General features: G+C 47.6%; 2 protein-coding genes and 1 long non-coding RNA gene across 8 annotated transcripts in view; 1 reads left to right on the forward strand and 2 right to left on the reverse strand.

The window, feature by feature from the left end:
- Window positions 1-331: 331 nt before the first annotated feature.
- LOC114015817 (tumor necrosis factor receptor superfamily member 6-like) lies at window positions 332-10311 on the reverse strand. Of its 3 annotated transcripts, none has more exons than XM_055721790.1 (10): window positions 10202-10311; window positions 9090-9183; window positions 8136-8267; window positions 7621-7732; window positions 6968-7041; window positions 6172-6276; window positions 5144-5175; window positions 2071-2382; window positions 1547-1595; window positions 332-648 (listed from the first exon to the last, which is right to left on the reverse strand). In XM_055721790.1, the coding sequence occupies exons 1-10, from the start codon at window positions 10232-10234 to the stop codon at window positions 353-355; spliced, it is 1239 nt and encodes a 412-aa protein (XP_055577765.1). In that variant the 5' UTR covers window positions 10235-10311; the 3' UTR covers window positions 332-352. The 3 variants fall into 3 exon arrangements, with proteins under 3 accessions (XP_055577765.1, XP_027661118.2, XP_027661119.2); XM_027805317.2 differs by lacking the exon at window positions 10202-10311 and adding an exon at window positions 9562-9706; XM_027805318.2 differs by lacking the exon at window positions 10202-10311 and adding an exon at window positions 9277-9543.
- A 79-nt stretch (window positions 10312-10390) lies between these two features.
- Window positions 10391-12188, forward strand: LOC106631178 (uncharacterized). The gene is made up of 2 exons (XR_001334696.3): window positions 10391-10680; window positions 10766-12188. It is a non-coding gene; the product is annotated as an uncharacterized LOC106631178 (long non-coding RNA).
- OSBPL5 (oxysterol binding protein like 5) overlaps window positions 11844-15588 on the reverse strand; it is a 182323-nt gene continuing 178578 nt past the window's right edge. For all 4 annotated transcript variants that reach the window (XM_055722371.1, XM_055722373.1, XM_055722374.1 and 1 more), the window contains exons 20-22: window positions 14985-15102; window positions 14252-14354; window positions 11844-13181 (exon numbers count right to left, since the gene is read on the reverse strand). In XM_055722371.1, the coding sequence (XP_055578346.1) occupies window positions 13046-13181; window positions 14252-14354; window positions 14985-15102 (357 nt within the window). In that variant the 3' untranslated portion in view covers window positions 11844-13045. The remainder of the gene's footprint in view (window positions 13182-14251; window positions 14355-14984; window positions 15103-15588) is intronic.

Raw genomic sequence — 15588 nt, forward strand, 5'->3', positions numbered from 1 at the left:
CCCTCAGCGAGGCCCGACAGCCGGCGCCGGTTCTGGCCCAGCCGGGCTTTTATTGCCGTGCTGCAAACGCGACGCCCCCGGCGCGCCCGCGCCACACACGGCGCGGCAGCTCCGCAGTCCGAAGCGCCGCCACCCCCGCCGGAGCGGCCCCGGCCCTCGGGCTGGCGGCACCGCGCGGCTCGGGAGGCCTCAGCGAGTAACACCAGCGGCGGCGGCTCCCCGCGCCAAGGTGAGGAGGGCATCACGTCCGCGCCACCGCCTTTGCCAGCCGCTTGCCGACGTCCTCATTTACAGGAAGGCCGTAGACATACACACATGTACACAGGAGCACTTGTGAAGTTCGTCGTAAATGTTAATCCGTGGCTTCTGACATACTTATAATGTTATTCATTTTCAAAGTGTTCAAGACCTTATCATAAGCCTCAGCATCTACATAATTTAACTCATCCAGTAATTTAACAATACATTGTTTCATTCCCAGTTTGTTTTTCCAGGCCAGAAGCATCTGATAGCATTGCTCTTCACTGTCACTAGGAAAGTCACAAATAATTTTATCAATATCGTTTTCCTGCAGATAACCTCTCATAAACTGCTTCCATTTATTTGGTGGTACTGCATTGATAAAGACCAAAAACGTATCTCTCAGTTCTGAAAAAAAGAAAAAACACCAAACACCACACACATCAGCTTAGATTTTAAAATACAGATATTTTTTTTCTCGTAACTAACATATACGCTTTCCTGTTAATTTTCAGCCAACACATGCACAAAACAAACAGCAGCAGCAAGGCCAGCTTTGGCACCTAAGAAGCTGCAGAACAAACAGGTTTCCTACTGAGTAATCTTGAAAGAAGCTAAAGGTATCAGTCTATGTATCTCAGGAGTAGTCTCTTAAGAGAGACACCATTCAGTAAAAGTAGTTTTGCGGAAGGTTTCATTGGCATTGCACATCGTCACTCACTTAAACTTGATAGGGCTACTCAACAGTAGGCTTTAACCACTTCACTATGCTGCTGGTATAGTTTGCTGCTGGTTTGCCACGCCAAGACCCGCATGAGCAAAACCTGTCCCTTAGATATCAGCTTGCTGGGTACAGGCAGGTGTATGGCAATTTGAGGCGGTCTTCCATGTGAGTGGCCATTTGACAGAAAGATCTCCTGCTCTGACCTACACTGCACTCACTAAGGCAGAGTATACTGCTGCCATGCAGACTTGTTTAAAACCTATGAAAAAATTTTGTACCGTTCTTATTCTTAAAAGCATAAGCATGACTGCATTATACTCCTGTGCAGAAAAGCCATGCTTTAAAGTATAACAATTTACCACAGGGATTACAACTTCTCTCAAATGTAGTAATAATCCTGTTTCAGTATATTTTACAATAATCTGAAAGCCTTATAGCTCTAAGCAATATTCAGTAGCCTCCCTACACTATTCCTTAAGTAGACTAAAGTCAACAGGAAAAAAATTTCCAAGTACTTTATTTTTTTGGAATTTATGGAATTTTTGAAATTTATGGAATTATGAAAATTTATGGAATACTTACCTTTCTGAGAGAGATCGTTAACAATTATTTGACACTTTGGTTCTTGTACCTGTAATACAAAGTTGGACCGTTACTCCAACCTATCAGAGCACTTCACTCACGATTATTCCTCAGCTACTTGACAGCTCGCTTCCACAGCACACATACCAATAAGGGGGAAGGGGGCAGATTTTACAGCACAGCTGAAAGTATCTGAGTAAAAAACTTGCATGCTGAAACAGCCACACTGCCAGCTCTGAAGGGAAGCAGCAAGGCAATACATCTGCTGCCCTTGCGAAAGAATAGCTTCTGCGTAAATATTGAACAGGGACATGAGAGAGACAGAGCAGATTAAATGAGGCGTTGAAGTTTGCTTTCCCAAGATATCACTTCCCATACTTTCTATTACATCTTCAAGGCAAAGCCTCCTCTTCACTATCATTCTGCCTGAAAACAGCATCTATCACTCAAGGAATAGTTAAGAACTCAACTGAAATTACACATGTATCAGAGCAAATACAGTAATTTCACACACGTACACTTACCATACAATTTACTGGCATGCTACCACTTGGTACACGAGGTGGGTCATTCTGATGAAAAGCAAGAGTCTGCCCAATTTTTGCTGGTAGTGAAGAGTTAACGATCCTCCTCCAGCCCCTTCGCAGGACAGTGCCCCGCTCAGAAAGCACAATGCTGTTTTCCTCCGGTAATGTATTTTCTACTTCCAAGCTGACACTGGTTTGCACTTGGCCCTCTGGGCTCTCACCGGAGTTCCCACTCTCAGGGCTGGCTGTGTTAGTTGCAGGTGTCTCCACTTCTGGTAAAATGAGGCTTCTAGTACTGCCCTCAAACTCCTGTAAAGAGCGAGAACATATTTTAAGAAATGTTTCATAGGTAGGTCTTCAAGGACAGTCTGGAGAAAGAAAACAGAACACTTGAAGTCACCAGATGTCAGAGAAATAATAGGAGAGCTGCTCATGCAGCAAAGTTACAAACATGCAAAAGTTACAGCCTTTATAGACTTGGACTTAGAATCACAGAATCATTTAGGTTAGATCTTTAAGATCATAGAGTCCACTGCACTTCAAAAGGTTTCAGAGCCTAAACTTCCCACGTTGCTTGTTGCTTTGCTCCCACTGGACCGCAGGGTAAGGCTCACAGGTTACCTCCACAACAAACCCAGGAAATTTTTCCTGGTGTTTTCACCAGCCTGTACTGCTGCTTGCTCCTGTCACAGTACAGAAGGTATGCAGGAGGGAATCAAATGGCCTTGCTGCACCTGAGGTGACTTAACAGCAGCAGGGGCCTCAAGACTACTGCTGTACCAAGGCTGATGTTCTCGAGAGTTTTTGTCAAGCTAATAATAGCCTATCAGCTCTGTGTAAGTGCACTAGCTCAGGCTTTTTTTTTTTTTTTTCCCCCCTCCAGTTTTAGTTTTTCTGGCAGATTCACAAACTAGAACTAGCTGAAAGAAGCAGCAGTGCAGACTGTGTAGCTTTTGAGTGGACAGAGTGGGAAGCAAGTGAGGAGGGCTGCATCATTTTCAGCACTGTCAATACATTGAACAAGCACATGCCAGGGAGCGTAGCTCCAACTCATCAAAACCAGTATAAGTACAGCACAGACCAGCATCTATCTAGCTTATCAACTAATGCTAAAAACTAGAAAGCTTTAAGATTTTTTTTTTTATGAGTGGAAAATGAAGGCAAAGAGTGACTTGTTCTAATGAGACTTGTGTTTGTTAATGTGCAGCTCCCCAATGAGCATAAAACAGTGTGATTTCTGTTTGCACAAGGTCAGTGACCCACGTGTGACAGCACCATGTGTAAGTAGGGATGCAAGGGGAACCACCCCACACATCAAACATGTAGTTGTACATCATCCTTACTGAATCCACTTTCTGTCGAAGAGTGCAAACAGGTTAAACAAGTTGACCCTACTTATACAAAATAGTTCTTCAGTAGGTAACCAAGCAACTGAAGGAACACGGCATAGCTGACTAATAGAGCTGCTGCTCTATTGTGGAATGAAATAACTATCAGCAGTAATTTTATTTTATTTTACAACAGTATAAATTCACTGGTTCTTTGGAAAGGACAGCATGTTGGCACTAGAACACCTGTTTTCAGGGCTGCATCAGCATTAACTCTCCTTAGCAAATAAGCTTTTTATTAAGTAGCATAAATGCTCCAAGTACACAGACATTACAATTCAAGTTGTGACAACTCTTACATCAGAGGTGTCACAATGTACTGATTATTCTACTGCCATTTTATTCTAATTAAAGAGATGATATTTGCCTATTCCTGCGCTACAGCATTTTGACCAGACTGTCTGTCATGCTTCTTCATCAGCTTCTACGAATACACGAAGCGCTGCAAATCTGGCCAGGGCACGGGGGAGACACAACTCAACAAAAACCCACGCATGACTCATGTATTTGTGCCACTTACGAACCTTGAAAAAGAGAAGAGTTTAAAAGTGATGTTTGCAAAAGGTATTTCAGTTCTATTTCTTCAGTCTTCAAGTATTTGTGACATAATTCAGACTCATTTTATTGCTTGAAAAATGTCTAATAGTAAGATTAGCTAAAAGCTCACACACCAGGCAAGTAATGCCTGCACTGGGTGGGGGGACAAGAAAGGCAGCAGGGAGAAGGTGCTGTACATGTGCTACAAGAGGAATCTGGATGCTCATCAAGACAAACATTTGTTTTACAACTTGTGTTACACATCATTAACTATGCTAGTGAAGACTGAGCTCGTTTTCACCTTGCTATGCTGTTAGGAGTGTAGCTTCTAAATAGAGAATCTAAAGCTAGACTAGCGAAAGACAAGCTAGCCTTTTATTTATCTTGCAAAAGGCTAGACTAGCAATAATCTTTAGAGTGAAACAGTAAGGTTCTGAAATAGCATTTGACTACAGGAGGCCAGGGTGAACCTAGCTTTAAAGTAGAACATAAGCCATCAGCCAGCCTGCGCTTGGTAAACCCTTTTCCAGGCTGTATTTCTGAACTGGTATGCTCCTGAACCCCTTGACTTACGGGACAGTCTAAGACCAAGGAGTTAAGACTGCCAGGTCCTGGCCTGTAGCTTGTGACATAAGCCCAAAGGCAGGAAGACTCAGTCACTTTGCTGGATGGAGAGTAGTCAGTCTGATGACCAAATAATGTTGTAGTCAAAATGCAAGGAAAGCTAGAACACCACAGTCCAGGCAAGCAGTAGCTGATGCTGCCTGGGAAATACATGCATGAAGTGGCAGACAACTAATTGGATCAAGGCATCACCTGGAGACAGCTTGAAGTGAAAGCTTGCACTTAGCCCAGTTTTTTTTCCCCACTTTCAAAACATCCTGGCCAGAGGTTCTGGAATGTTTCCAAGGGAAGTACTGGAAAGGGCAGCTGCAGTGGACACATACAGCTAATTAACACATCAGGCCCTTGCTAACATCTGGCTCTGTATTAATCAGAACTTGTTGCATCACAGGAACACATCCTACCAGAGGGTCTACAGTGAGACAAAAATTGAGAGCTGTGTATCAGGTACAAATAACCAGTACTGGCACAATTAAGCTGCACAAAACTGAGACAAAACACTTAATGCATCATATACTTACCAGACCTTTCTCTGCACCTCCAACTGAAGCAGCTAGAAAACAAAGATAATTTCTAAGAAGCTTTTAGGAATTGCAACAACTTAAAACACAGCTGAATTCTCACAAGACTGATACACAATAGACACATTCGTAACAAACCAAAGCCGTAATACAAGCCATTTAGTTTCCTTGATCTGCCATATGTTTTGTAAGAGTACTACCCTCAGCTTCCACCTCCAGCATTTAGTAAATTAGTAAATTTACTTAGTAAATTAACAGACCACAAGATGCAGTTTGGATTTTAAGCCACTCTTTCACCCCACCCCATCCCCCCCAGCTTATGCTTCTTAGCATTTTTGTGGGCTGCCGCAATAGAAAGAGAAGGCAGAAAATTGTCTTTACTGCAATACAATCAGTAAGACATGATTTGAACAAAGTTTACTCTTCAATTTGAAAGTTATTTTCAACATTATTTTAACTAAACTAGTTGCAAGAAAAACTTTCATATGCAGTGGCAGAAAGAAGAATTCCCCAGGAAGATACCTCTGCTCCCTCTAAATAAAAATATGGAATTAATTCACACAGGACTTATCAACCTAACAATCATGTTAAAAGGTCTCAAGTGATGAAAGGGCAACAATTTGTAGAAAAAGTTTCCACAGCCAAACACAGTGAAAGAAAGTAATTGGGGATCTAATTAGTTGCTGCTACTTGCCCCACACATCTGAGCTCATGGAGAGCTTTTTCCTCACCCTTTGCCAATACAATGCAAGTGGATAGGAAAATTCCTTCCAAGGACCTTACACTAATCTTGCTCTGAAGCACAGGCATCTGTCAGCAAAGTAAGGAAGCTCACAGTTAAGCTTTATGCATTTTATTTGCTGAACAAGACTAGCCACCATGATACAGGAGTTACTTAACTGAACCACACACTAAATGAGCCAGAGATTAAACAAGTCCCCCACAAAGTAACAAAAAAAGCCAGAGACAGCCTTAGCGCATGCTTTGCCCAGTTCTGGAAACTTTATGGATAGTAATTAAGCAGTTACCTTTATCACTCTTCAGGTTTCTAAATCTAACCAACAGCACCGAAACAGCCGCCACCACCACAATAATCCCAGTAATCACCATAATATAAGCAAAAGCTGGGCTTCCTGTGAAGGGTAAAGGAATGAAAAATTAGTACTGAGCAGTCCCCAAACAAGATATTCTGAAGCACAACCTGACTCCCTGCTGTCCTAGAGAACAACCTACGCTCCACAGTAGTACAATGACCTGGCTAGCTTGTCCTGGGTCTATCAGCTGAACTGAATGTGCAAGTGCTCATTTGCACCGCACGTTGTTAGCCCAAAGGCAGCAGGGGATTCTGTACAGCTGCGACACAACTTAGCAAGTCTTTCTGAGGAGACCTTTAAGAAACAGGGGACACAAGTATGCAAAAGGTGACAGCAAGCTTCAGGTGCTGTAGCACTGGTAGTGTCAGTTCCTTCTTTCTCTACTCTGGCAGAAGCTCTCCGCCAGCAGAAGAGAAAGCCACTCTGTACACAGCTTCTCAGACAGAAAACACAGAAGTCTTTGCATTATCTGTAACTTTCAACAGTGTCACTGTTGTGACTTTGACAACCCTGGCAAGACATGCAGCTTTTCACCAGCTGAAATTTAAGATAGTTTGCCACTCCAACCCCTTCAAGAACTTGTCTTTAGCAAGTAATTCCCAGACCAAAATACAGAAGCTCTTAAACATGTTACATTAGTTCAAACCGCTGTTTTACAGACTGCTCCAATGTTATTAGCCTGAAGCCACAGACCCAACAAATCAAGCTGAGTGGTATTTGTGTACCAGACCTTGATCAGGTAGGCCACATCCTAGGTCCATAGTAGCATTGCAGTTCTGCACAATATCTTTTCCTTCCGGACACCTGAAACAGGTGGCAACATAGGGTTGTATCAGCATCTCCAGAGCAACATGCAGCTCTGCCCAGGCCTTTTTCAGGCAGAGCTTAGAGACATGAACAGATCATGCATAAACAGGTGACTGTTAGTTACCCAAGGCAATACTATGAAACTGAATAGAAGCAAAGCAGATAAAGCTCATGTGTGTCGGCTTCTAAGTGGTGGGGAAAAAACCCACAGAGTAGATGCATTATTCAGGCACAGTTAATTTTCTTCAGCAGGTGGTTCTACCTCCCTGAAATTTTGGGCTAGGTGCTACAAAACTCATTCAAGGTGTGTATGTGGGGGAAGTACTGATCTGAAGACATGAAGAATGTAAGTTTACACCTGTAAGCAACAAGCACAAAACCAAAATCTGTATCTTTTAGGTCTCAACCTCATGTATTTTGACACCTAAAACTTAAATGCATGAATAATGCCATTTGGCTTCAGAGCCATTACTTACAGCCTAATAGCATGTGTTTGTTAGGTACTGGCACAGGTTGGGCCACAGCAATAACATTCCCTGGAAGGAAAACAGTTGCTTACATAGTTATCAAACTTACATTGTACTGCATCTCTGACATATTTCACAGCCCTCAGCAGGGCAGAAATACCCTTGTTTGCACTGGCATTCAGTATCGTGTGTCGGAGTACAGGGTCTCAAAGTTATCTGATCTAAAAATACAAATTACAAAATAAATATAGAAGCTTTGCATAGCTGTAGAGCAGGGGTCCTCAAACTACGGCCCCCCAGGGTCCTCAATCCGGCCCCTGGTATTTACAGAACCCCCCTGTCCCCCGTCCCCCCCCCCCCCCCATCAGGGGTTGTTGGTGGGGGGGGGGGGGTGGGAACCAAGCGGCTGCAGATGACTCCCTGCCCCTTCATCTGCGCCGGCCCCCGGTTTAAAAAGTTTGAGGACCCCTGCTGTAGAGAGTCACAAGTTATACTCAGGCCATAAAGGCAATTTATATGTTCAATATTATCAATGACTTAGAAGTGCGGAAAGCCGGAGGATGAGACTTTCCACATTACGGAAGGGGAAAAGGGTTAAGGTTTCATCAAAATTGTGCTCGGTACCATCTTTGCACTGTCTGCATGACAAGCATCCTTCCAAGCCGTTCTCATGGGCAGTATAACTCTCCCCTTCGACGCACGGGTCACATCTTCCTCTCAAATGCGGGGCACTACAGTGCTGAGCAACAAAAGTACCTGTGGAAGGGGAGAACTGGTAGCAGCAGCAGCCTCAAGCAATCATTTAACAGGCAAAGGACTACAACAGGATGTTACAACACAAGGCCATTTTTGGTGAAAGTTCAACCCCTTCTCATGTGTGGTGTGCCACATGAACCAAGCGGCGCAGCAGGGTCAGGAGGCACGTTTGCAGCTCGCCGCTCAGACAGGGAGCGGCAGCAAACAAGGCATCCAGCCAGGCCCCTGCCAGGACACACTGGGGAGGGTGACTGCAACAGCCCGAGTCACCCATGTGGCCAGTGCCACCTCCTCTGAAGGGACACAGTCGGAACAGGGAGAATTGCTCATAACCCCACTTCTCCTTTGCCCGATTATCTCTAAATGCACCCGACAAGCCCTCCAATACACTTCTTGGCACAAAGCTTGTTAACACCACACACATTGAGCAAGGAGAAGATTGCAAAGGCAGGCCGATGTTCTACCTACAGCTACAGAAATATCAGAATTCCCCTGGGCCCATTCTTTGTGCTAGCTAAAGCATTGCTTTTTGCTTGTTTGTTTTAAGCTGGGGGGGGGGGGGGGGCGGGGAAGACCAACACCATCCAATTTGGAACACTTCAGCGGCAGGCAGAGGTTTCCCGGCTCGCTGCCAAGGCACCTCTCCCAGTCATCACCTATTGCACAAGGGGCTCTCACTTCAAAATGGAGCCCGGCCTTAACAGCACCGACCAGGCTTACACTTTCACTGGATGCAATGTTAAAAAAATAATAGTGACGCAGTAGTCTCCAAGGGATGAAAACCCCATGGCTGTTATCAGCCCTAACAGCCTGCAGCCTTACCAGCTGGACAAGATACGCAGCAGCAGCCTTCGTGTAAGTACTCCCCCTCCCTGCAGTCCTCGGCGCTGGCTCCAGGCATCATCAGCAGCATAACCTACAGCAGAGACAAACAAGCGCGAGTGATTCATCTTCCCGGGACACGATAACCATCTCGGGAAAATGATCCTGCAAAGACTTGAAAACACACTTGGAAGTTGACGGGAAGCCACAAAGGAAACCCAAGCTAATTTCTGCCTAAGTGTGCTGCTCACGGCGGTAGTGGCAATCACAAGGCTGGGGTTAAAGCAGCACTGTGCAGCGGCCGGTGGCTTTTAGGCCAACTATCGCCCCAGCTCCCTGCCTCCCTTTTAAACTTTATTTTCTTTTTACTAATCACTGCAGCCGAACTTCAGAGGCCGCGGCTCCCGCCCCAGGGACGTGGCTCTCCCTCCTCATCTCCCAAGTTGGGAGGGCGACATCCAGCATTCCTCACTGGCTCTGTCATCTTCAGCAGAAGGCAAGTGGCTGAGTCATTAACAAAAATAACGTGCTGCGGCCACAGGAGCTTTAGGAATTTTTATTCTTTTTTCCTGTTAAAGACGCCCGCGGCTACCCCGCCCCGGAGCCCGGGCCGGCCGCCCAGGTGCCTCGCCGGGGCGGGCGGGCCGCGACACGGGGCGGGGCAGCCGCGGGGCTCCGGGCCGCCACTCGCCACCAAGCGGCTGCCGGGGGCCCGCTGCCCCGGCTCCCTCCCCGGCTCCCGGCCCCGCGGAGCTGGCGAGCCCCCCCGCTACACGGCGCGGGCACCGCGAAAGGCCTCGCCCCCCGCGCCGGCTCCTGCGGAGAGGGGGCGCCCCGGGAGCGGCGGCACCTGCCCCCCCCGCAGGGGCCCGGCCGCGGCCCGGCTCGGCTCCGCCGGCCGCGCTGCCTCGCCCCCGGCCGGGGAGGGGGGGGGGGGGGGTGGCCGCCCGGGCCCCGGGCAGCGCGGAACGGAAGCTGGGGCGAGTTCCCGGAGGGGACGGCGGCCACCCTCGCGGGGCCCGGCCGCGCCGCAAGAGCCCCGCCCCGCCGCGGCAGCGCGGCCAACAGGTGGCGGAGGAGACCCCAGCCAGGGACCCCCGCCCAGCACTCACCAGCAGCAGCCTCACCGCCCCGCCGGCTCCCATAGCAGCGCCCGGCTCGCACCGGCCCCGCTCCGCGCCGCGCAGCACATCCAGGGGGCGGTGCCGCCGCCGCTTTATCCGCCCCGGGGCGGGCCCCCGCCCCCGCCCCCCCGGCAGCGGCCGCCGCGGCCCCCCGCCCCCCGCGGGAAGGGAGAGTCTCCCGAGCCCGCACCGCCCGGGTGCGCACCGGGTGTCCCGAGCCCCGAGCGGGCTGCCCCCTTCTTCAGCCCACGTCCCGCCTAGAGAAATAACGCCCTGGTCGCGGCTGGCCTCAGGAATGCCGCTCGTCCTCCACGTGCACGCAACGGCATGTCGGAACATTCACCTCCAGATGCTGAAATTGGATTAAAATCAACGGCACGAGGAATTACAGATTGTTCCTTTTCGGATTATGTTTTTAATCCCCCGCGGCAGCAGCAGTAAACCTTGGAAACTTCTCTACTGCTGACGTATAATTAGTTTATGTAGCTTAATAAGTTTCTTTGATTGAACTGCTGCTCTCGTGCTAACAGCGTTTCTTTTATTTAACTGCAGGAACAAGTCCCAGTGAAATCCCTGTGGACGTGCAGTTTGGCAAAATGGAAACGGCCCAAAGAATGTAAAGCATTTGCTTTTACACCTGCCAAAGGCTCCCTGTTCAGCACTGCTTCGCCTTGGTTCAGGTGGGTTTGGGGACTTTTTTATTGTTTGGGTGAGGGTTTTTTTAGTAACTTTTTCTCAAACCCAGAACACATTGGTACCCTAGAGATGGAACTACCCCTACAGAAGAGGAGCGGCTCCCATCAGCGACTCAAATACGTGGTCCCAAAGGGGGACGTGTGTGATGAGGGAGGCTGTGCTGACAGGCCAGAGGTGCACGGACTTGCTGAAGGATTCAAAGGGAGATTTAGGCAGGAAATGAGCAGATGTGTTTGAACGGCACAAGAAGCAAGCATACGGGACTTTGTGTAGCCAGGGAGGCATCATTAGCAGCTGGACATTTTTTCACAGGCAGAGAGGCAGAGGCCAGGGGCACCTCCTCTCGCAGGGTTTTACACGGCGAGTGGCACGGGTGAGACCTCCCCAGGAAGGAATAACTAGGGCAACATCCTTTAAAAAAGTACCCAATGTGGATCGGCAATGTTGACATTCTTTAAGGATGATTCCCCAAGGATGAAGAACGGTTTTCTGGAGAGTGATGCCTATAACGAATTCACTCTCACCCTTTATTATTTGTGATCTATTTCTTGACCATCAGCTTCCAGATGCTGGCTCTCACCCCGTCTGTCCACATCAGAGACCTGTGGGTCTCTCCACGGAACTGCCTTACTCTCTATCACCAAGTTACCTCCTTAATAAAAAGGTTTTCTAAGTCCAAGACAAGTTGGTACATTTACATGTACCACGATGAAAACCAAGGCAATCACTTTTCTTTCTATTTCAAGGGAAGACACAGAGAATTTGAACCAGAAAAGATCAAAATGTTATTGCTGTTCTAACATATGGCCTATGTTTGGGATTCCTGAAGGCCTTTTCCTCTAAAAAGCACAGCCTAAGAGTTGTTTACTTGTAAAGTGCTATAAAACAAACCCGAGTTCAAACACAACAAATGAATTGTCAGATAGACTGCCACTGAAAGTTGTGTGTAGTTTTATTTCAACATATCAAGCACAAACAGATTTCCCCTAACTGGGGAATATGATGAGGAATGTACTTAAAAATTTGGAAACATTTACATTGAAAGATAGCCCAGACTGGCACCACCACTAAGTATTTTAAGGCTGTATATATAGCAGTACTTACCACTTGGAACTACTTCAGGCCAGAAAAGAAAGGCTTAGTATTGTCCGCAGTCTACAGAAAATATTGCAAATCTTTAAAAAATGGTGTAAAATAGGAAGACTATCAATAGAGTTGAACAATGCAGTGGCAAAACCCTTCCTCCTTTCTGACCTTCGACAATAAACATGCCTACGACCGAACACATGTACACCTATATCGCTCACATCCTTCTCACCTATCCTGGGGCAGTGGTTTTCTCTCTACAATGCTAGTGTGTGGTATTACAAAACAGCCATACAGCAAATAACAACAGTAAGTGACCCGGTTTTACAAACAGGCATGTCTGACGTTACGCTGGATGGGCCTGATCCAGGACACCAGTCAGCTCTGTAACCAGACGAGGAGCTTTCACTGAACACTTCCTATTTCCTAAAGAGGAACGGCTCTAGGAAATTGTGCATATTTACAGTTCCCGTGGAATGGAAAATAAAAACACATCCTGACGTCCCATTCTGTGTGTGCTGACAAAACAAATCATGACTTCATATCCAGGGGCGTGGATTTTTTAGACCAAGTGTGCTCCCTCCCATAATTAAAGGCAGACGGACAGGCACTGTGGACATCAGTTCTTTACAGCTCTCCAACTGCACTCCCTCACTCGTAGAGCTATGACCCAGGCTGGTGTGACCTTTCCAGAACGCCAGGGTGTTTACCATTTTGGGGGTACCAATACTGCTGGGTAATTATTAATTGCATCAGAAAATGACAAGACATAGAAAACAAATTGCACAATTAAAGCTACATTTGGCTTCAGCATTAAGGCCCGTACAGGTTAAGAGGTCCTTGAAGATGTACATGTAAAAGGCAAAAATGACATAATCTGCAGGAACAGAGTTTTGCAGGTTCCTAGGTCCCTTTTTAACCTCGTTTCTTCAACTTTCTTCCACCTCTGTTGCGTTGGTTCTAAAGTGCTTTGGTGCCTCGCTGGGCTCCTTGCGCGAGTGGCCCCCCTCCTGCCGCCAGTAATCATTATTGCTGCCAAACGTAGTGATTTTATTTGAAGACATAATTAATGAATAGTTGACATGTAAGAAAGATGCAGAGGACAAACCAACAGCGAGAGTCCAGAAGGAAGCTTTCAGAAGAGACCTTCCTGTGGAAGGATTTTTTGTTCAGAGCACTGAGGTTTCTGGAAAAGAAAGCAGCACGTTTATGTACGTGTGGGAGGGAGGTGCGCTGTCACATGTGCGCACATACCCAGAGCTTCCACACCGGGAGAGATCCCCATACTTCAGAGACACCCTCACAGGTACAGCACTTGCCCCGCAGACTTTACCTCTCCGCTTTTTATCAGGAGGGCAAGTACTTGTGGCTGCTGCCGGACCAGGCAGGGCATGCTGGCTGGCACGAGAAGGTACAAGGGCACAGACCCCAAGAAATCTCTTCATCCAGCACCCACTCACAAACACAAGCCCCAAACTTCCCAAATACAAGGACTTGCCCTGGACAACCCCAAGAGCAGCAAAGGAAAGCCAGAGCTCTATCACCGACAGCTCTGGCATCCAGAAAACGGTGGGCCTCGTGTGTCACCCCACCCCACCGAAGGCTCGGGGAGGGGGGGGGGGCGGCTGGATAGTGCTCCTCATGCAGAGGGGAATCAGAAGGGCTCCCTGGGGCAGGTGTGGCTGTTAGTACCTCCCCTGCCCTCCCCACAGGAGTCGCAGAGCAAAGCCCTTTGCCAGCAGTAGGGTGAGCAGGTATACTCACAGCTTCCCTCAGACAGCAACCAGCAGTTTAAAGAAAAAGTGGGAATTTAGTGCTTCTCACCCATGGATCCCAGTTTTCAGACCACAGGCCTGCATGTCTGCAGCAAACTGAGCCAAGTCCTAACACACTCGATGAGAAAGGAGACCCCACACCTTCTTTTCCAGAGGAGATTTATTTATAGCCAGGACCTGGCCCAGCCCCTCCCAACTTCTGCAGCTGTTCTGGGGTTGGGAGTGCCAGGAGAGGCTTAGCGCGCTGAGATGATGCTTTTTGCCCCATAAAGAGAGTCTTAAGAGGAAGAGATTTCCTCACTGTTTCAAACAGAGGGTGGGTTTGTCTCTGCGGTGTGTTAGTGGGCTACCTATTGAAACAGCTGCTAACTGCACCCCTGCGGCTGCTAAGGTCGCTCCAAAGGCTGCAGTGGGGGAGTTAAATGCCACAGGGTTTTTTTAGCCCATTAAGATCATTGATTTGATGAGAAAAAATGGTTACCTGTGTATGTCCTGTTGGGCTCTCTGTAGGGATAAGACAGCTGAATGAATTTCCTTCAGGTGATTAATTTCTTTCCCACACTGAGCGCACAGGCTTTCAAACCCTATGGCGAAGCATTGAAAGTATTGAAAGTATCTGGCAGCGGTGATAAAACACAAACCAGGTGCACCCAGAAAGTGGCTGGCTGTGATCAAATTGTCACAGCCGGGGGGCTGGGGGGGGAACACTTTCAGGAGGAAACAGAGGGAGAAGGAGACAGGGGACAGAATCTTCCACCCTGCAGACCCAGCTCAGTGAGTCCTGTGTCACTGGCCTGGGGCCCCTTCTTGGCTCTCAGGAAACAATTTTTGCAGCTTGCTCCCCAGCAGAGGGGAGGGGAACGGAGTGCTCACACCTGCCCCCATCTCTGAAGTGCTCAAGGTCACCTCCAACAAAGGCTGAGAAAAGGGAATAAGAAACAAAGCTCGACTCCTATCTGTTGACTGGAATGTCAGTGTATTTTTCCAAAATGTTTGTGCCAAGAGTTGGGAAGCTCTCGTTGGCATGGGCAGTGCAAGGCAGAAAGAGGAGCAGCATGTACGGAGAACAGGAAAGCAGAATGTTCTCTGTGTCTGTCTGTGGACTATGGGCCCTCCCTATTAACTGGGCCAGGAGATGTCCCAGGGCTGGCTTGAGGAATAAAGTACCGAGGGAAGAACATTAAAGCCTGACCCAGTGACACCCAAATACTTGCCATCATCATCCGAGAGCTCCTGCACCGACTCTGGTGTTGAACAGCTGCTCTCTGTGTTCTGGCTGTGGTTGGACGGCTGATCACTGGTTTTGCGGCGCCTGCAGTCTTTGGTAGACCTCTGCGTAAAACAGGGATTAAAAGAGACTCAGTCACTGTCAGACTGAAGACTCTTACGTTTGGCTTTAAACAAAGCAGTTCAGGGTGCTGGGGAGTATCTGTGAGATTGGAAAGTTTGATTTCTCAGCAACTCCTAGGAGCTGGATTCCTGGCAGCTGCTTAAAGATATTACACGTGTCCCATACAGAAGCATCTCCTTGTATGACAGCATCCTTAAGACACCCATCCAAAGTATTCTTGCTGTAGATTTACCTGACACTTACTATTATGAGCCTTATAGTTCTTTCGCTGAGTTGTGTGCCCACCAACCAGATACATAAGAAAAAGGATGAAAGAGAAAAATTTAGAATGAAATTTCCTGGAGAAAGTTTTTCAAAAGGTGCTTGAAGGATTTAAACATCACAGAACTTTTATGCCTCATTTTGTGATGCACTTTGGAAAGTTTCTCTCTACCTCTCAGATGGGTAAACCAAACACATGGGTTTGA

This window comes from Falco cherrug, chromosome 10, assembly GCF_023634085.1.
Source record: "Falco cherrug isolate bFalChe1 chromosome 10, bFalChe1.pri, whole genome shotgun sequence".
Taxonomy (NCBI): domain Eukaryota; kingdom Metazoa; phylum Chordata; class Aves; order Falconiformes; family Falconidae; genus Falco; species Falco cherrug.